This window comes from Nicotiana attenuata, unplaced genomic scaffold (genome assembly GCF_001879085.1).
Source record: "Nicotiana attenuata strain UT unplaced genomic scaffold, NIATTr2, whole genome shotgun sequence".
Taxonomy (NCBI): Eukaryota; Viridiplantae; Streptophyta; class Magnoliopsida; order Solanales; family Solanaceae; genus Nicotiana; species Nicotiana attenuata.
This window is the reverse complement of record NW_017670867.1, coordinates 294803-317063: the sequence shown is the minus strand read 5'-3', so window position 1 is coordinate 317063 and position 22261 is coordinate 294803. Positions and strand designations below refer to the sequence as shown.

At 37.3% G+C, this 22261-nt stretch overlaps 1 protein-coding gene across 2 annotated transcripts; it reads left to right on the top strand.

Moving 5' to 3' along the window:
* Positions 1-2431: 2431 nt before the first annotated feature.
* Positions 2432-7859, top strand: LOC109244042 (phytosulfokine receptor 1-like). Of its 2 annotated transcripts, XM_019411068.1 has the most exons (4): positions 2432-2945; positions 5180-5328; positions 5429-5485; positions 6052-7859. In XM_019411068.1, exons 3-4 carry the CDS (start codon positions 5455-5457, stop codon positions 6963-6965), a joined length of 945 nt encoding a protein of 314 aa, XP_019266613.1. In that variant the 5' UTR covers positions 2432-2945; positions 5180-5328; positions 5429-5454; the 3' UTR covers positions 6966-7859. The 2 variants fall into 2 exon arrangements, with proteins under 2 accessions (XP_019266613.1, XP_019266612.1); XM_019411067.1 differs by having other exon boundaries at positions 5429-7859.
* Positions 7860-22261: the final 14402 nt, after the last annotated feature.

The window sequence follows — 22261 nt, the reverse complement described above, 5'->3', positions numbered from 1 at the left end:
AAAGAAAAATCAAATTGTGTACCAATTAAATGTAGCTAATACAATCAAAAAAATATTAACTAACATTTGATACTAGTATAGTATATAGTTATACCATCAGGGTATACAATTGTACGCAAAGAGTTAAAAAAAGTTTAATTTAATTATTAGAGTGAAATAATATCAGTTGTCAATAAAAATTTCAAAAAATTCTAAAAGGATCTAATTGTAAGAGTATACCGTTACATTATATAACATACTATAATATTTTTTTGCATTTTCAATTTGCCTCTCACGCTGAGTAAAAGCTTAAAGCAAATTAAAAGAGAAAAGACAAGTGAATTTACGGGTAATAAGTATACTATTATAGTATATTGTATACTATTACAACATATTGTTACAGTATATTGCATATTATTACAGTATACTATAACAATATATTATATACTATAATAGTATACTGTTGCAGTATAACTATATACTCCTATAGTATATTGTATACTGTAGCGGTATACTGTTAGGTAACTGTGTTCTTCTTCGATTGTTACAATATACCGTTGCAGTATATTGTCAACTATAATAGTATACTGTTGCAGTATAGCTATATACTCCTACAGCATATTGTATACCGTAGCGGTATACTGTAGCTGTATTCTTCTTCGATTTTCAACTGAAAATTTCGATCTCAATCACCTCAAATCAGCTCCAAATGCTATCAAATTTCAGTATGAACTTCCAGAAGGTACTATAAGCAATATTTAACAGCACCCACTTTGAATCAAACAAGAAATCTTCAAAAATAAAATTGAGCTTCAAGCCCAACAATGGTGGATATTCAAATACACATATTGGTGGATTTCAAGTTTCCGTGAGGAATATCATCATTCTGGAGGCCTTCATGCATGAAAGCTGAGGCCTTAGCTACAGTGGCTGCAATTCCTAATCTGCTTATTGCCCAGTCGAAAATTTGGTTGCCCTGAGATGCTGAAATGGACAGTTATATGCAGTAACTTTACCTTTCCATATTCATTTTCTATGTATGATGTACAAACTTGTTACCAGATTATTTTTTATATAGGAAAAAAGCCGATGGGTATAAAGTGAGGAAGGTAAAATGAGGAAGAAGAAGAAGAAGAAAGGCGGGTAAATAGTTTGGGGAGCATGGGTAGGAGTAGTAGATAGTTTGGGTCTGGGCATTAAAGGGTAAAAAGTTTGGAATTAATGGGTATAAAGTGAGATTTTCTCAAAAATTAAATTGTAAATTCGGCCCAATCATTAACCATATAAAACTTAAAAAGTCCTTTCACTGTGGTACGCCTCGTTTTCTTTCGCTTCTTGCTAAGTCAAAACTCTGCCATATATAAAATGTAGGTGAAATGGCTTCCTGGCCGCTTAAATTTGTACGGCTTTTGAAAGTCGATACACGAACTTTGGATTTTTCCATTTGAACACTCGAACTCATGATTCCCTTAACTAATAAACACATCTGACCCTTGAGCCTATGCGCGTGTATTACACACACACAGACGTGTCCATCCGATCAGCAAATGACCAATCCAAAAGTAAGACCCCACCCACAAATGACATGTGTAATTTTTAAATAAAAATTGTCACCTATATTTATATTTTAAAAATAAAAATAAATACAATAAGAAAGAAAAAACTTAAACCCTTCCAGCTTTCTCTTCCCCGTTCCTTCCCATCATCCCCCCTCCCCCCACACCTGCAACTCATCCGTCTACTTCCATATCGACACTTCCTTCCTAGGTTCTTCTTCGTCCTATCCTCTCTCCGATCAGTACTGACGCAGAATTGGTTTTCTTTAAAGTTGTGACAATTAATTCATTGTAGTGGCCAATTGGCGTGACCTCCTTAGTGGCAGGAATCGATTGGCATTGCTCTTGGGCGATATGGACCACTGGAATGCCATCTTCGACCAACTGGAGCCCGCCGGAGAGTTGCAGGTCATTAGAAGTGATGATTCCTACAATGAAATCTCCTGATTTTTGGTGGAGAGGTAGTTCTTGGTGTAGAGAACAATCTCTACGGCTTGGAATTGCAAGATTGAATGGTTAAAAATTGAAGAATAGTCAGACCCGATGAATTGAAGTGGCTTTTCTCTAAATCTGGCCCGATGAATTTTCTATTTTTTAAAATTAATTATTTATCTTTTTTTTAATTATTTATCATATTCACGCGCTTAATACCGGTAATTAACAAGCAATTGGCCACATCAGCTATAATATTGCCACCTAAGCATAGTCAACGGTTAAAGGTATTTATTAGTAGATATTTTCTCAAGTTCGAATATTCAAATGAGAAAATATAAAGTTCCTGTATCGGCCTTCAAAAACGCTACAAGTTTAAGTGGCTAGGAAGCCATTTCGGGTGAAATGAAAGAATGAAAGAGAGAGGAGTCAACAAAACGACTTCTTGTTTTGAAAAGTAAAAATAAACAGTTCAAACCAAACTTTTCCAATTCGCATGACCAGAAATTCGAAGAAAGTTCATCTATTCTCAGTTCACCTCAAATCCCAAAGCCATTATCTTTAACTTCTACTTATGATAATGGGGTCTAAAAGAAAATACAAAAACCTCGTTAAACAGTTAGAACTAATCATTAGGTATGTTTTTTGGGATTTTAAGGTTGTGGGTTCTGCTCCATTTGGCTAATGGAAGCTTAGGTTGCTGGGAGGGTGAAAGAATTGCTCTATTAAAACTGAAAGATTCATTCAACTATCCAAATGGGACAGCTCTTTCTTCTTGGGGTGATAAAGAAGAAAAAGATTGTTGTAAATGGGAAAAAGTTTCATGCAGTGAATCAACAAAGAGGGTGACTAAACTTTTTCTTAACCGCACAAGACCATTAGAGCTGCGGAGAATTGTTGATTTCTCATTGGAAACCTCTCTATTTCTTCCCTTTGAGGAGCTGCAGGAGTTAAGATTGGATTCTAATGGAATTACAGGTCAATTCTTTCTTCCTTTCTCTCTCTCTTGTGTGTGTTAGATCCCATATTGCTTGGGGATTTAAACAGTGGCGGATACAGGATTTCGTGCTAAGGGGTTTAAAAAAGGAAAAAAGTTAAACAATTAAAAGAGACTATGACCAGTCAGAATTGAAGCAGCAACCTCAAAAAGGTTTTGAATCTTCGTAATGACTGGGCTATGCTTTTGGACTATGTCAAGCGAATTCAAATTATAATATATAGAGAGACGAAAGGGATTTTACCTTATATACAATAACAACAAAAAACCCCCCTAAAAGGAAAAAGTTAAAAAACATTATAGCTAGTGGGAATTGAACCTATGACCTTGCAAAGATTTTGAACTCCTTGACCACTAAGCTACACTTTTGGGCTGTGTCAAGGGATTCAAAACTTAATATATAGAGGTAAAAAATAGATTTTGCCTTATAGTAATTTTTCGGCGAAGGGGGTTCGGGTAAACCCTCTTCCGCGCCCCCTAAATCCGCCCCTGCCCCTACCTAATGAAGGTAGAGAGGCTGTTTCCGAAGGACTTTACCTTATATGTATAGTGTAATTTTTCGGCGAATGGGTTCGGGTGATTTAAAAATAGGTGGACTTGTATGGTCTTGGGCAATTTTTACCTGATGAGCATTTTCTTAACAGTGTGTTAGATCCCATATCTGTTAGGGTTGAGTTAGGCTCAAGGTCTATCCGCATCCAACCAAGTCTTTGACCAGGGAACAAGAGAACTGTCACTACCGTTGCAAGGCCAGCTGGGCCGTGAGCGTGGTGGGAACGGGCTTCCCAAGAAGTTAGCCCCTAGATCGGGGTCAGTATAGAATGAAGGGGACGACCCTAATCTTGCGTTGGCTTTGCCAGCTTATTGGGTTGCGGGCAGAGAAAAGCGGGCCTGGGAACTCGAGGGCAGCTAGCCTATTGGAAAAAGACTATCCTCAGTATTTAATAATTTAAAATACTTGAAGTTTTGCGTTTACTTTTAGGATTAGTTAACCAGATGTCCCATAAAGGAAAATAAAAGAATTTAAAAAAAAAATTGTGATAAAAGAATCTCTTTACCTGATACATGTGCTGTGCTGGTGGGAGGTAGCAGGTGTCCGGTGGAATAGTTGAGGAGAGCGTAATCTAGCTCGGACACCACGTCACTAAAAAAATAAAAGGAACCTCTTTTACTTCCCAAATAGTAATATTGTCACATAAATGGAAAGAGGAAGTATAATATGATACCTACCCTATCTGGTGTGATTGCGAGATAGTTAAAAATGTCCATGCTTTTGTTACATATCATCTTTGAATAACGAAACCGAAAAATTTTCTGGTATCATGCTGGATTGGTTTTCTGATGCTGGTTTGCTGGATATTTGTTCTGTACTTTTGTTACCGAATGTTATTTCATTTGGCATAGGTCTTAAGATGTTTGCTGGAAATGCATATGTGAATATCACTATAACTTACCTCCTACTAGATAGTGATGGTACAACAACAACAACAACAGCAACAACGACCCAGTAAAATCCCACCAGTGGGGTCTAGGGAGGATAGCAATATAATGCAGAAAGGCACTGAACGAAAAAGAATATGATATTTCCTTAAACGGTAGATATGATATTCAACATGGAACAAGGGAGATTCTTTTTGTTTTTTTCTTTCTAACAGTAACTAGCGTTTTTTCTTTGGATATGCTAAGTATTAACAACAACTGGAACTCTTAAGTCTAAGATAAACTACCAATGAAAAATGTAGGCTTACTTTCCCACAAGAATTGTTGTAGGACATTGAGTGATTAACAAGTTGATGATAAATAAGCTTATTTTTCTCTCTTTTTTTCACATTTTAAGAGGCTGTTTTTGGGATTTCAAACAAAAAAGGAAGCAAAGCTAATTTTGAGGTTTAAGGATAAAGCTTAGTGGGGTATAAAAGACAACTTGAATTTGGAATAGTTGTAAATGTCTAGAGTCTACAATCTGGAAACAACTCAATTTATTTTAGTTCCTGTGTTATAACAGTTCGACCGTTGGTTCGGATACGTATAGCACAGCTGAAAGTTGAGAATTGACGCTAACTTCCAAGGACGTAATATATCTGCATCCGTGAAAGATCATCCTTGACAACTGTTCTAACGTCTTGATGCTTTGTTATCTTTTCCTTGTGTTTTAGCTTGAAAAAACTCAGATTTTTACAGATGAGTATGCAAGTTTCTTGATTGATTTTTGCAGGCTTTAATGGAGTGCAGAAGTTAAACAAATTAAAGATGTTGGATCTGAGTTTTAATCAGCTTACAGAAATTCTATCCCTCAGTGGCCTAGAATCTTTAAAAATTTGAGCTTTAGGTTCAATTATTTGAAAAATTTGTCGACATTACAAGGTAATGAAGCAGTACCTTGTACCCTTCTCCCTAGGAAAAATTTTAAAAAAACCTTGTGCAGTTGTACCATTAGTTCCCTAATTGACTTGTTTGTTCACAGAGTTGACGACATCGAGGGGCCTGGAGATGCTTGACTTGGGTTATAATGATATTTCTGGTGAGATGCCTCTATCTATTGGGGCCTTGACTTCTTTAAAGAGCTTATCGTTAAGAAACATAAAGTAAATGGCTCTTTTCCAGAGGAAGGTCTGCTCTCTTTGCTCTAGATACTCAATTTAGTTTACATTGTTATTCCAATATATGAGCTCTGAAGATTATTTACAATGGCCGGATCTTTAACCAATGAACATGCATCATAAGTTGCATTAGTTATTCATATGTTTTTTCTTAAAAAAAAATTGTATCAGTGCTCTAACAGTGTGCGGTTAGAGGCGACTTGTTTGTCAATTTTCTCCCGGGGCTGGGCTATTAAAATGGATTTGCAGGAGATATTGGCGGATAGTCATGCAGTTAGGACTTCAAAAATTTATTTGTTTGAATCTTAAATTGGGTGAGATTGGCAAACTATAGGAGTTATCTTTGTTCTTCATGTTCAAGTTTTCCCAATAATATAGAGGTGAAGCTATCACTTGTCATGCCCCCTACCTGCCTTTATTTTTATGAAGAAAGATTTCTTTGCTCTCATCTTTGTGGTCAATGACCATGCAAATTTTCACCTTTCAGGTTTATGTAAATTGCGAAGCCTTCAAGAGTTGGATATTAGCCGAAACAGCCTCAAGGGATCTATTCCTCCATGTATCAGCAATTTAACATCCCTCCGTCTCCTCGAACTTTCTGAAAATAACCTTGGAGGAACCATTCCTTCTGATCTCCTTAGGCTCAAGTCCCTCGAATACCTTTCTCTTTCTTTGAACCATTTTGAAGGGTCCATCTCCTTGAGCTCATTTGCTAACAACTCCAATCTTGAGGTTCTCGAACTTGATAGCCTTAACAATGAGTTGCATGTAGACACAGAAAATACACCCTGGAAACCTCTATTTCAGCTAAAAGTCCTAAGATTATCGAACTGCAAAATCAATGAGCCGACTAGATCTATTCCGAGCTTTCTTTTGACGCAGCGTGAATTAAGAGTTGTTAACCTCAGTTACAATGCTATGGTTGGAGAAGTTCCCACTTGGTTACTGAATAACAACACAAGATTGGAGTTCCTTAGTCTTGCAGAAAACTCATTCACGGGTCAATTTGTGTTACCTGCTGATTTTAAAAATCTTGATTTGTTTTGGCTTGATATGTGGAAGAATGATATTCAAGGCCCACTTCCAGCATCTATTGGCCATATTCTCCCAAATTTGCAGTATTTGAACATGTCTAGAAACTCATTTCATGGTAGTATTCCTCCTTCAATCGGCAACATGAGTAAGTTGTATTCATTGGATCTGTCGAGCAACAATTTCACTGGAGAATTACCTGAACATTTTGTTATGGGCTGCAAGGAATTGACTACACTGAAGCTTTCACATAATAATCTGCAGGGCCAATTATTTCTCAGAAAATGGAACCTCACATCAGTCCGGTTCTTGTATTTGGATACAAGATCTTTCTTCATAGACTTTCTGGTCCGATACCTTCATGTTTGAATGATATACCTTTTGGTCAGAAGAAAGCAAATGATCAAACCTTTAAGACTGATGAGTGATGAATATGGGTGGACAGCTTATCGATCCTTCAGGTCATACGAATATCAAAGCATACTTGGCGTAAACCACCAATATGTTGAAGCTGGATTTTACTCATCAGATGTGGCAGAAGAAATCGAATTTATTTCAAAGAGTAGGTCTGAATCATACACAGGAAACATCTTGTATTTCATGTCAGGGATCGATCTTTCTATGAATAAGTTTGCAGGTCCAATTCCTCCTGAACTTGGATTCCTAAGTGATATTCATACTCTAAATTTATCACATAATCAAATGAATGGATCCATTCCAAGGACATTTTCCAACTTGAAGCAAATACAAAGCTTGGACTTATCCGACAATAAGCTGAGTGGTGAAATTCCTTCGGATTTGGTTCAGTTAAACTTTCTATCAGTCTTCTCAGTGGCAAACAACAATTTATCAGGACGTACACCGGATAGGAAGGCTCAGTTTGCAACCTTTGAAGCGAGCAGCTACGAAGGCAATCCTTTCCTTTGTGGATTACTTCTCGAGGAAAACTGCAGAAGGAGCAATGCAATATCAGATCCAAATCCAGGAGAAAATGATCTGTTCAAAGATTCATTTTTGGAAACTTTTGTTCCATCATGCATTGTGGCATTCCTAGGAGTTGTTGCTTTTATTTACTTCAACCCCAGTTGCAGAATGCTTTTTCAGTTTGTTGAAGCAAAACTCTTGTCTTCCATATAGATTTGCCTAGTTATTTACTGTACTTGATGAAAAAAGTAACTGAGTGTGTGCAAGATTATAGAAAGAAAATTAAAGCATACTACTTTTTATGACATATATTTGGCAATTTAACAGTATCTTCTAGAAGCTCTGTGTTTATTTCTACCCATGCATGTATGAAAATGTTATATTTCAATCTTCATTATACTGATAATTTAAAGGTGATCTTTTTTTTTTTTTTTTTTTTTTTTGGTTAATTCTGCTGCTTTTGTTGTTTACAAGAATCTACCCAACTTGAAAAGTTTTTCATTAGAACAAGAGACTTAGAAACAAGTAACCATTGACCTTAGGGCTGTGCATAATTTGGTAAATACCGAATTATCGTACCGAAGCCGAAAATTTGGTATTTGGTATACGGTATTTTGGCATTTGGTATGGTATTTGGTTTAAGTTTTTGAAAAAAATTGGTATTAGATATGGTATTTGGTATTTTAAAATAAAATATCGAAATACCGATACTGTACCGAAATATATATTATATTACACAAAACACATATTATCAATTATAACATAAATATAAAAAGTCTAAGATTTTACTTTCCTTTATTCTCTAAGTAACAAGACATTTCTAATGATCAAATATTCTTTTATGTACAATTTCTCTATTTGGGTCGATATTTGCTAGTTTTGGACAAATTTTTTGCAACAAACATTTTCAGTTTTGTATTTTTGAGTACTTTAATTAAGAATATTAGAGTCTATGACTCTATGCACTAGTTAGTATTCTAACCGAATAAACCGAAGTTACCGAACCAATAAACCGAAAACGAAAGGAGAAAACCGAACCATACCGAATTTAATTAGGTACGATATTGGTATAGGATTTTAAGAAACCGAATACCGAAAATACCGAACCAAAATATCTAAATACCGTACCGCAGCGACCGACGAACACCCCTAATTGACCTTATGCTTTGTTATCACTTCTCTTATTTAATAGCCTTGTGACCTGTGACAAATAATACAAATAGATTTGGTTTCTCCTCCTTTTAACCATCCAAGATTAAATTGCAACAGTATTTCATTTGTATCTGGTAAAAGAAAGGGAAAGAAGAAAAGAGATTTTGTACTAGACAGGGTAAAGGATTATCAAGTTTGACTCCACCTGCTGTCTTGTTTCTCCGGTGCAATACATATCTAAGTTGCTCCGACATGGCCGTTTAGGTGCCGCACCCGTGTCGACACGACACTAGTATGGGTGTGAGTATGGGATCCGTACCGGTTCTGGTCAAACAATTTTGGGTACTTTGACAATGGTGGAAGGAAAAATTCAAGACGAGATACAATTTGATTCCCGAAATCAAAACCAAAACTAGGGTAAATTTGAAGAAAGTAGCATACCTTATCTAGGAAATAAACACTGCAAATGGCAACTGGGGTAGTGGTTCTGATACTTTCTGTATCAGAAATTACTAATCTGCAAAAGCCAGTACAGAAGGGGTGCTACATTCAGATGTAACTGGATGTTTATTAACTCTTACTTTGATTCTCTTTGGATGAATGTTAACAATGTGTAACTTTATTAAAATGATCTTTTTCATCTCCTATTCTTTCTTTTCACCATGAGTTTGCAGGTTCGGCAGAATCCAGGGCTTCTGACTGAATTTTATATGTACGTTGCGAAAAATAAGTATATATAAAGTTGAGTTATATATGCATTTCAGAACTAGCGGAGCTAGAGTTTAGCGTACAAGTTCGATCGAAACTTTTTGGTTCAACCTCTGTATTTATCTTAACAAATTCATCTAATATGTACAAGTTATTGATTTAGAACCCCAAAAACTTAAAAGGATTAGAATCCCGAACCATAAACTTCAAATTCTGGCGATGCATATGTTGGGAGCCACAACATGGATTACCTTCCACATCTCTTTATTTCTCCATGATTGTGTAGTCATGTGACATTGCAGGTACATAAAGGACCATGATAAAGATTCTTATATTCTTTAGGTAAATCCAAATCCTGTGGATGTACTTTGATCTGACATTTTATAGTATTTGGAGGAGCTACAGCCTTTTGATTTTACCATATGGATCATTTGTGAAAGTGGAAAACAATTGGAGCCAAGTATTTACAAAGAGGAAATCTTAGCCATTGTATTTTACTGCACCAACAAAAACCTCCATAAACTCTTACCATATGGGGACATAATACAAGACAAAATCTATTTAATGTGCTTATTGTCATATGCTCAAGAAAATTTTGGTGGTCCAAAAATGAGAACCCTATGATTTACTATCTATTGAATATTGAATGGTTCATATTTCATCTATTATGACTATCCTCACATTGAATCTCCACGATAAAGTTGTCTTTGTGTGACCTATAAGTCATGGGTTCTAGCTGTAGAATCAGCCACTGATACCTACATTAAGATAGGTAGGTTGCCTACATCATACCCCTTGGCCGTGCGACTCTTTCCCGGACCTTGTATGAATACGAGATGCTTCGTGCACCGGTCTGTCCTGCCCTTTAGTATCCTCGCATTAGGTTTTAAGTAGAAAGAAATCTTCTCAACTAATAGCATATAATAACATTCTCAAATTGTAGTAAAACAATAATGTGACTTAATCGTCGAGGTTCATATTTTAGTCAAGTTAACTAGTTGTAGATCGATGAAATTGCACCTGCATATTATGTGTACTCAAATATTGACGGAGCCAGGATTATTATTAAGGGAATTCAAAATATAAAGAAGTAAAAACATAAATAGTTTATTAAAATAAATGAACTTTTACTCACTATTATAATAAAATTACAAAACTATTTTTTATCTCATTGAAATAAATGAACTTTAGCTCATTAATAGTAAAATAACTAAACTAAGTGCATTTTCTCAGAAAATACAAAGGAGAGAAAATTACCATGTAGAATTTTCTACCTGTATTTCATAAAATAAAAGACAGTTAAAAATATTTAAATGAAAAAAAATAATAAGGGAGAAAAAAAATGCTTACTCGATGAGAAAAATTTGACTTTTCGAACATTAATATTTGCTGAGCAATTTACACATGAATAGTTTAGTTACTTTAGGGAGAATTTCAAAAATAGCCAGATTTACAAGTGGTCATTCAAAAATAGCCACAGTTTCAAAAGTAATCGAAATTTAGCCACTTTTCAGGTAAAGATAAATTTGAACAAAAGCCCTATTCAAAATCCGGAAAAATACTCCAGTATAATATACTGGAGTTCCAGCATAAGTATAATGCAGTATAATATACCGGTCCAACATAATATACTGGAGATTGGAGCACCGGTGCTCCAATCTCCAATATATTATACTGCAACTTTCAGCGTATTGGAGTTCCAGCATAATATGCTGGAAGTTCATACACAGGTGCACCGATCTCCAGTATATTATGCTGGAACATTCCGTGTTGCAGCAAAATAGTGGCTATTTTTCAATATCTTTGCAAATGCTGGCTATTTTTGAATGACCAGTCCGAAAACTGGCTAGCCCGTGCTATTTTTATATTACTTTACTGGTAAAAATTGCGTGGGGTAGCCACTTTTTAAAGTGGTATTTATTTTTTATCCAGCATTTTTAATGCTGAGCAAAAGTAGCCACTAGTCTATTAAAATTAATATGAAAAGACGGTGTTACCCTTTCTTCTATCTCTTTTCCTTCCCAAACCCTCTATCAAAATTTCAAAACCCTGCTCGATCACATACTCCAAATATATCAACTGGTACCAACTGGTTTAATTCAAATAATCTGAATTGCTAAGACTGAATTCGAATAATCTCATCCTTTTGAGTAGGAATTGGAAGGTGACCTTTCTCTTGTAGACTCTTCACCGTTTCATATAAGCACGATTTCACTGGTGTAAACTCCAAACCCAAATCCTTTAGCTTTTGGTTTGAGAATTTGTACGGTTTTACCCTTAGAATTAATTTTAAACAAAAATTAAATAAGATATAAACCAAGAACATAAGATATTAACAAAGAAAAAGACAGGGAAAGCGAAAAACAGGAAAATTAAGGACATGTAGTCCTTAACTTAGAGTTACAAGCACAGAAATTAAGTACAGGTAGTCCTGAACTTAGAGTTCCAAGTTTAAAAAATAAGGACATGTAGTCCTGAACTTAGAGTTACAAGTTCAAAAGTTAAGGACAGGTAGTCCTAAACTTAGAGTTACAAGCTCAAAAACTAAGGACAGGTAGTCTTTAACTTAGACTTACAAGCTCATAAATTAAGGACAGCTAGTCCTGAACTTACAGTAACAAGCTCATAAGTTAAGGACACTTGGTCATGAACTTAGAGTTGGAAGTTCAAAAATTAAGGACATTTGGTCCTTAACTTAGAGTTACAAGCACAGAAATTAAGGACAAGTAGTCCTGATGAACTTCGAGTTCCAAGTTCAAAAGTTAAGGACATGTAGTTCTGAACTTAGAGTTACAAGCTCAAAAGTTAAGGACAGGTAGTGTTAAATTTAGACTTACAAGCTCATAAATTAAGGACAGCTAGTCCTGAACTTACAGTAATAAGCTCATAAGTTAAGGACACTTGGTCCTGAACTTTATGAGCAGAAGGGTATTTTCGTCCGGACGGGTAAAAGTTTATTAAAGCAGTGGCTAAAGACTAAAGACATTTTAAACAGTGGCTTAAAAGTAAATACATGTCTTATTACTGGCTAACTGTGCACTTCCCCCTACTTTACTGCTTGTTTGGATAATGATTACCTATTGTATTGCATCGTATTGTTACTTTAAATACGATATTAGTTTTGATTGTTACTTAAATTTTGTTGTATCGTATTGTTAAATCCGTCGTTATGTAACGGCGAAAAATACCACTTTATGTAAAATTCAATGGTGTGGCCAAGTTGTTACCTTATTTTTTCCTCTCGTCCTGCCATGTCCATTCTTATTATTAAAAAATATAAATTCTATTTTATCATTTATCCTACCTTATATAATAATTCTACATCATGCCTTACTTTTTCTTTGTAATAATGCAAGTTTATTTTTCATGTTGTGGTACATGACATCATGAAACGGCGACAAACAATACAATTATCCAAATATTGTAGATGTCAAAATGATATAATACAATACGATATATTACGAAACGATACATAACAACCATCCAAGCTGTTAATATTATGACTTTACTGTAGTAGTGAGTAATATTCAATTACTTGTACTTTAATGTGACAAAAAATAAATTTTTGCTTTTGCTCCTTTTTTAAATTCTTTTTTCTTGTAGGGATGGGTGAAGGGGGTGTGGGGTGGGGGGGGGTGGGGGGGGTAGCCGACCAATCACATCAAGATGAGGAAAGAAGATGCAGAAGGTAACAAAATAATCCAGCCTCAAAGATAACATGCACTCTCACTCCCTTCACGGGTTGACACAATTATCTCCCAACACTGAAACAAAAACCTCCATATGTTGAGTTAATGGATTTCCCTATCACACTTTTTGTTCAATTGTACAGCTGCTACTTCTGGGCTCAGAGGTAGAAGTTCAGATACGAGTTCGATTGAATCCAGTAAATTTTACTTAAATAATATATTTGTACTAAGAAATTTATTAAATATGTAAAAAAATTCAAATTTAGAATCTAATTACTGACATTAAATGTCGTTGTCCTTGAATGTAGCGCCTCATAAAGTTTAAATTCTGAATCCCTCGTACTACTTCTATATGTATTTAGATATTTTGTGGCCTTTAGGCTTAAGTCCTCTCTCTTTTGATCCAACTTCTCACCATGTTACTCTTTGCTGTATTTTTTTTGGCTTACTACATTATTGTCCCACTCCCTTCCTTTTCCCATCCAATTTTTGCCCCTTTTTTTGTCCAAATCCTTTTCAATGAAAGATTTTTAAGGCAAGTTTTAAGAGTTCAAATTATTTTCGGTATATATATATATATATATATATATATATATAAAATTTAATACTTACAATAATAATAGTAAGATCATATTCATTGTAAAGTCAGTGACTTTAGATCTTGGATTCACCTATATTTTCGTTGTATGATTATTATATACTACCTTTTGGGTTGGATGGAAATATTAAAAAAAATGTCATTGGACGTCTAATTTGAATTATTATAGTAATTTGTTTGTCATTGTGAAGTGATTAATGTCATTAAATGATAATTATTTGGAGAATAAATTCATAATCTATTAGTTTTCTAGTTTACTTATCAAGTGCTTGGAAATAACGTTAGCGAAAGAAGAAGAAGAAGAACAACGACCTAGTGAAATCTTATTAGTGGGGTCTGGGAGGGTAATGTGTACGCAGACCTTACCCCTACCCGAGGGATAGAGAAGTTGTTTCCGATAGACCCTCGGCAATTAGCGTAAGAAGAACTTTTACTAAAATGACGTCATCCTCGTACGTATGAGCGGAGGGAGCTGTTAGAAACTCTTCATTTTATGGTCATTGTTTGAATTAATTAATTAATTAATAGAAATACTTCACATAGAAGAAGCAAGAATGAAAATATAATTTATGAAATGGAAAAATTTACAGGTAATTTGCAGAATATTATAACTTAAAAATATTGCAGGGATTTGCATGAATTCCAACGTAGTGGTGGTACCAAAAGTATTTAACCAAAAAAGTGATTAAAAGAAACATCAAAATCCATAAAAAAGCTGATCTTCCTTCTTCTTCTTCTTTTTTTTTTTTTTTTTTTTTTTAAGTTGTTTAACTTTCTTGTGACTCAAGCCCAGAATTTTGCACATGCAATTCATGTTTTCTGTTAGAAATTTGATAAAGAAAGAAAGAAAGAATACCTCTTTATGGAATTATCTCCCATGACCAGTTATAATTTGACTATAAGAAAATGATCGTACGAAGATCTCATGTATTTTATTTACTCATCTCATATGTTATATTTTACTGGTCTCCTATAAAATGGCTGTAAAACTAAAATTGAATAATGAGTCATAAAACCGATTTCCCCTATAATAACGTCCTACCAAAAATTAAACTTGATGACATAGTTTTTGTGCAGTTAGTCATTAACTAAGTTGTTAACTAGTAATCTCCATTAATAAATTATTTATTCTGTTTTTAGTGGTTAATAGAGCCTCAACCTCACCTACCACTTTCTATTTAACAGCTACCCGTGTAAAAGCTTGCGTAGGCTTTTTTTTTTTTGGTTTCTCATTCGTGTTTGGAATCATATTGAGGTTTGACGTCTAAATTTGGATTCGTGTCAGAAAGTCCCACATCAAAGGGTAATCTTAACAAAGGGAGTTCATATCCAAAATTCAAACCCGAAAACTCTGATTAAGGGTAATTGTACATAGGGCTTCTGTCAAAGGTGACAATTATCACTTTTGACCAAGGTGAAAATGACTTTGGGACTTTCTTGATCAGCCTATAGGTATAGGATTACACATAAAAATTGACAGACATATCATCCTATGCACGTACCTCGGACTCAATAATTTTACTACAAATGAATTCCCACAATATATCAATATCCCTAGCTATACCCATGGAGCTAAGTGGGGATATGGGGGGAGTCATGTAAAAAGATCACAAGGATACACACTTATTTATAAATAAGATAATAGTGGTATCCAGATCCGCTTGCGTGTATCTTGATTGATTTATCGAATATATTCTAGCTACCTCTCTAGAGGCGAATGTAGTATGTTTGCTATACGGGTTCAACCAAAACTAACATTTTCGACATTGAGTAAATATATTATTCAGAATTACTAATATTTCAAAAAATATTAAAATTCGAATACGTAATTTCAAAATTGCAATAGGCCAAAGGTGAAATTTTGCAGGCCGGAACCATCTAGTTTAAATATTGAATCCGCCTATGATAATTTCCTATCAGCATAAATACTGATAGTAACTTTATCCGTCAAAACTTAAACATATACAAGGAAAATAAAAGTTTTTCCTTTCATGCAAGCAGCAATGGAGCCAGAGCGTGGGATGCGGGTTCGACTGAACCCAGTAGCTTTTATTTAAACCATGTATTTATCTTAAGAAATTAATTGAAATATATATATATATATATATAATTTAGAATCCAGTAACTTTAAAGGATTACAATCCCGAGCCCATAAGGTTCAAATTCTGGCTTCTCCCCTGCGTGCAATGCCACAGTTCTCACTTGTAAATTGGCTAGTATTAATTGGATTTTGTCACTTTTCCATAATTCTTACTAGGGTCTAGGAGTACTATTTTATTAAAATTACCTTCTTTTGTTGTGTACAGAAGGAAGATTTATTCTATCCTGCAACTTGTAACATGGATTTCCTGTCATTAAAATTTTTGTGAAGCATAAGTTATGGGATAGCTCTATCCAGGAAGTTGATTTGTCTGGTTTTTGTATCAACGTACTATCTGTATAACGCTCCAATTTTTACATATTTTATATACTTAATATTGTCCACAGAGATATTGTATTAAAATTGACTTAGATCAAAGATTAACATTCATTGGCTGCATTTTTTATCTAATAAATACAGGAAATACTCATATTGAATACGTTCATAACTCAATTCCTTTCTTCATGGAGCTGCCCGTGTATTCAGGGGCAGATCCACAATGTTAGTTATGGTTTCACCCAGTAACGGTTCAATCTGATATGTGGAAGGCCTTAAATTTTTTTATATATTTTATTTGATGTTTATTCTTATAGCTTCCTAAAATGCAAGAAACTTAATATATTTGGATAAGTAAATCTTTTCGCTTAACTGTCACGACCCGGATTTCCCACCCTCGGGAGTCATGATGGCGCCTACTCGTAGAAGCTAGGCAAACCGCGAAATATAGAAATCACTAACTCTTTCATTTTAACCCTTTTTAACAATTTGAATCAGCAGGTAATCAGCATTGAAATATAAACGATAAATGAAAATCAAGCGAAAGACTTAATCTGATAAAATAACTAAAGCCAGTACAATAACGCCAACATACGTCTCTACCCGGAATCTGGCGTCACAATATCACGGACTGTCTATGAATGCTACAAACAAACGTCTGAAATAAAGTACAATCTGTCTCGGAACAACTGAAAACAGAATACATAATAAGATAGAAGAGAACGCCGGGCCTGCGGACGCTTGCAGGACTACCTCGGGATCTCTAGCTGGACTGAAGGCGGCCACCCCAAATGCTACTGTCCTAAAGCTACTCCGGGATCTGCACAGAGTGCAGAGTGTAACATCAGCACAACCGACCCCATGTGCTGGTAAGTGCCTGGCCTAACCCCGGCGAAGTAGTGACGAGGCTAGGACCAGACTCCAGATAAACCTGTGCAGTTATAATATACAGCGAAAAATAAAACAGGAATGAACAATTAAAGATGGGAGGGGGTGCATGCTGCGGGGAAAAATATCAAATCCAGCAGTAATTTAAGAGGAATATAAGAGAACAATTCAAGATCTACAACAAAACAATAATAATACTATTGCGGCGCGCAACCCGATCCCTATCATTTAACACTGTTGCAGCGTGCAACCCGATCCAACTGTGTCATTGTTGCGGCGTGCAACCCCATCCATTTATATCACTGTTGCGGCGTGCAACCCGATCCATTTATATTATTGTTGCGGCGTGCAACCCGATCCATTTATATCACTGTTGCGGCGTGCAACCCGATCCAAATATAACATTGTTGCGACGCGCAACCCGATCCAAATATAACATTGTTGCGGCGCGCAACCCGATCCAATTATACAATCAACAACAATCATAACAAGAGTCCTGGCAAGGGAGAAACAGCTATAACCAATCTTACTCCAACATCTAAATACCTCAGCTAATACCAATACTCAATCATAAGTAATTTCCATGAGAACAATCTAAATCCTTGCTCAATACCGAGAATCATCAATTTAAGCATCCATAGTATTACTTAAGAACACAATAATTCACAATTTAAGACTCACGGTCATGCTTGACACCAACGTATAGATACTCGTCACCATGCCTATACGTCGTACTCAACAAGAAGCAAATAGCAAATAGGACACAACTCATAATCCCTCAAGCTAAGGTTAGACCAAACACTTACCTCGAACTTCCACGGCCAACTCAAGCCTCAAACACCGCTTTTCCTTTTGAATTTGGTTCCAAACCAATCGTATATAGACATAATCGATTTAATATTATCAATAAACGCTAAACAATCCAATTCCAATGCTTAATTATAACTTTCCAATCATTCTTCCCAAAAAGTCAAAAATTGACCCCGGGCCCGCTTGGTCAAAATACGAGGTTCGGACCAAAACTCGATCACCCATTCACCCACGAGCCCGAATATATAATTTATTTTGAAATCCGACCCCAAAACGAGGTCAAATTCCCAAATAATCAAAAAGCCCTAACTCTACCCAAATTCCAAATTTTCTACCCTTAATCTCATGTTTTAGGCCTAGAAATCTAATGGGTGTTGATAAAAATGGAAGAAAACGAGCTTAGGATTACATACCTATGAAGCTATGGTGAAGTTTCTCTTCAAAAAAATCGCCCAAGAGGTGTGGAGAAGAAGGAGTTTGTGAAAAATGGTGAAACTCCCGTAATACATTCTGTTTTTGAACTTAAAAATAACTGGGCGGATTTTGGTCTATGCGATCGCGAAGAAAGGAATGCGATCGCATAGGGTAAGGGTGATTGGTCATTGCGATCGCGGTCAAGGCAGTGCGATCGCATAGAAGAAAACGGGTTCCCTTCCCAGGCTTGGTTTAATACATTGCGATCGCGAAAGGAACAATGCGATCGCATAGAACAATTTGTGATCTCCCAGAATTTACTCTACGCGATCGCGGAAGGACCTATGCGATCGCATAGCACAAAACAGGACCCCTGAAGTTTACACTATGCGATTGCGAGCCTTCCTATGCGATCGCATAGTACAAAATAGCTGGACACCAGCAACAGCAGAAAACCAGATATTTGAGTTCCAAAACACCCCGACACCTATCCAAAGCTCACCCGAGCCCTCGGGGCTCCAAACCAAATATACACACAACCTCAAAAATATCCTACAGACTTATTCGTGTAACCAAATCACCAAAATAACATCATAAACATCGAATTAAACCTAAAAATCAATGAAATTTCTCAAAACTTCTTTAAACATCAAATTTTGCATTTAAGGTCTGAATCACGTCAAATGGATTCCGTTTCTTACCAAACTTTACCGACAACACATATAAATCATATTGAAACTGTACCGGGCTCCGGAACCATAATACGGGCCAGATACCACAGATTTCACATAGCATTTCACTTTCAAAAACCTTTATATTTTTCAGAAAAAAATTTCTTTTAAAAATTCACCTCTCGGACTTGGACCTCGGAATTCGATTCCGGGCATACGCCCAAGTCCCATATTTTTCCATGGATCCTCCGGGACCGTCAAATCACGGGTCCGGGTCCGTTTACCCAAAATGTTGACCGAAGTCAACTTAAATGCATTTTAAGCCAAAATTTCAATATTTTTCACAGATTTTCACATAATATCTTTCCGGCTACGCGTCCGGACTGCGCACACAAATCGAGGTGATGCTGAAAGAGATTTCTAAGGCCTCGGAACGCAGAATTCATTTTAAGAACAAGTGATGACCTCTTGGGTCATCACATTCTCCACCTCTAAAACAACCATTCGTCCTCGAACGGACATAAGAAGGAAGTACCTGAGTTGGGGAAAAGATGGGGATAACGGCTCCGCATATCGGACTCGGACTCCCAGGTCGATTCCTCAGCAGGCTGACCTCTCCACTGAACACGAACAGATGGAAAACTCTTCGATCTCAACTGACGAACCTGCCGGTCTAGAATAGCTACCGGCTCCTCCTCGTAAGACAAGTCCTTGTCCAACTGGACAGTGCTAAAATCTAACACGTGGGATGGATCGCCGTGATATTTCCGAAGCATGGACACATGAAACACTGATGCACGACTGATAAGCTCGGCGGCAATGCAAGTCTGTAAGCCACCTCTCCCACTCGATGCAAAATCTCAAACGGGCCAATGAACCTAGGGCTAAGCTTGCCCTTCTTCCCAAATCTCATCATGCTCTTCATAGGCGATACTTGAAGCAATACCCGCTCACCGACCATGAAAGCCAAATCTCGAACCTTGCGGTCGGCATAGCTCTTTTGCCTGGACTGAGCTGTACGAAGCCTATCCTGAATAATCCTGACCTTGTCCAAGGCATCCTGAACCAGATCCGTACCCAACAACCGAGCCTCCCCCGGCTCAAACCATCCAACCGGAGACCGACACCGCCTACCATATAAAGCCTCATAAGGAGCCATCTGAATACTCGACTAGTAGCTTTTGTTGTAGGCAAACTCTGCTAAAGGCAAAAATTAATCCCACGAGCCTCCAAAGTCAATGACACAAGCTCGGAGCATATCCTCCAAAATCTGAATAGTCTACTCGGACTGCCCGTCCGTCTGAGGATGAAATGCTGTGCTCAACTCAACCCGTGTGCCCAACTCTCGCTGAACTGCTCTCCAGAAATGTGAGGTAAACTGCGTACCTTGGTCCAAAATAATAGACACGGGCACACCATGAAGAAGAACAATCTTCCGGATATAGATATCAGCTAACCTCTCGGAAGAATAGGAGACTGCCACAGGAATAAAATGCGCTGACTTGGTCAGCTTATCAACAATAACCCACACTGCATCGAACTTCTTCTGAGTCCGTGGGAGTCCAACAATGAAGTCCATAGTGATCCACTCCCACTTCCACTCAGGAATCTCAATATTCTGGAACAAACCACCAGGCCTCTGGTGCTCATACTTAACCTGCTGGCAATTCAAACATCGAGCCACATATGCAACAATATCCTTCTTCATTCTTCGCCACCAATAATGCTGCCGCAAATCCTGATACATCTTCGCGGCGCCCGGATGAATAGAGTACCGGGAGCTATGGGCCTCCTCTAAAATCAACTCTCGAAGTCCATCCACATTAGGCACACAAACTCGACCCTGCAATCTCAAAACTCCATCATCACCTAAGGTAACCTGCTTGGCACCTCCGTGCTGCACCGTGTCTCTAAGGACACATAAATGGGGATCATCATACTTCCGATCACGGATACGCTCCAATAAGGAAGAACGAGCGACCGTGCAAGCTAACAAACGACTGGGCTCAGAAACATCCAGCCTCACGAACCTGATTGGCCAAAGCCTGAACATCCAAAGAAAGCGGTCTCTCACTGACCGGAATATAAGCAAGACTGCCCGTACTAGCTAACTTCCTACTCAAAGCATCGGCCACCACATTGGCCTTTCCCGGATGATATAAGATGGGGATATCATAGTCCTTCAACAGATCCAACCACCTCCTCTGCCTCAAATTCAACTCCTTTTTCTTGAACAAATACTGCAGACTCTTGTGATCCGTGAACACCTCACATGCCACGCCATACAGATAATGCCTCCAAATCTTCAACGCGTGAACAATGGCTGCTAACTCCAAATCATAAATCGGATAGTTCTTCTCATGAATCTTCAACTGCCACAAAGCATAGGCAATGACCTTGCCATCCTGCATCAATACCGCACCAAGTCCAACACGAGATGCATCACAGTAGATTGTATATGGCCCTAAACCTGTAGGCAAAACCAACACTGGTGCCGTAGTCAAAACTGTCTTGAGCTTCTGAAAGCTCGCCTCACACTGGTCTGACCATCTGAACTGGGCACCCTTCCGGGTCAACCTGGTCATCGGGGCTGCAATAGACGAAAACCCCTCCACGAATCGACGATAGTAGCCTGCCAATCCTAAGAAACTCCGGATCTCTGTAGCTGATGATGGTCTAGGCCAGTTCTTGACCGCCTCAATCTTCTTCGGATCAACCTGAATACCCTCTACTGACACAACATGACCCAGGAATGCAACTGAACTCAACCAGAACTCACACTTCGAAAACTTGGCATACAACTGACTATCCCTCAGAGTCTGAAGAACCGCTCTAAGGTGCTGCTCGTGCTCCTCTCGGCTGCGGGAATATATCAAAATATCATCAATGAAGACTATCACGAACGAGTCCAAGTAAGGCCTGAACACTCGGTTCATCAAATCCATAAAAGCTGCTGGGGCATTTGTCAACCCGAATGACATCACCAAGAACTCATAATGCCCGTACCGAGTGCGGAAAGCTGTCTTAGGGACATCGGATGCCCTAATCCTCAACTGATGGTAGCCAGATCTCAAGTCAATCTTTGGAAATACCTTGGCACCCTGAAGCTGATCAAACAGATCATCAATCCTTGGCAGCGGATACTTATTCTTGATCGTAACCTTGTTCAATTGCCGGTAATCAATACACATTCTCATCGACCCATCCTTTTTCTTAACAAACAACACCGGCGCACCCCAAGGCAAAACACTGGGTCTAATGAAACCCTTCTCAAGCAAGTCTTGCAACTGCTCCTTCAACTCCTTCAACTCAGGCGGGGCCATACGATACGACAGGATAGAAATGGGCTGAGTGCCCGGAGCTAAATCAATGTAGAAATCAATATCCCTGTCGGG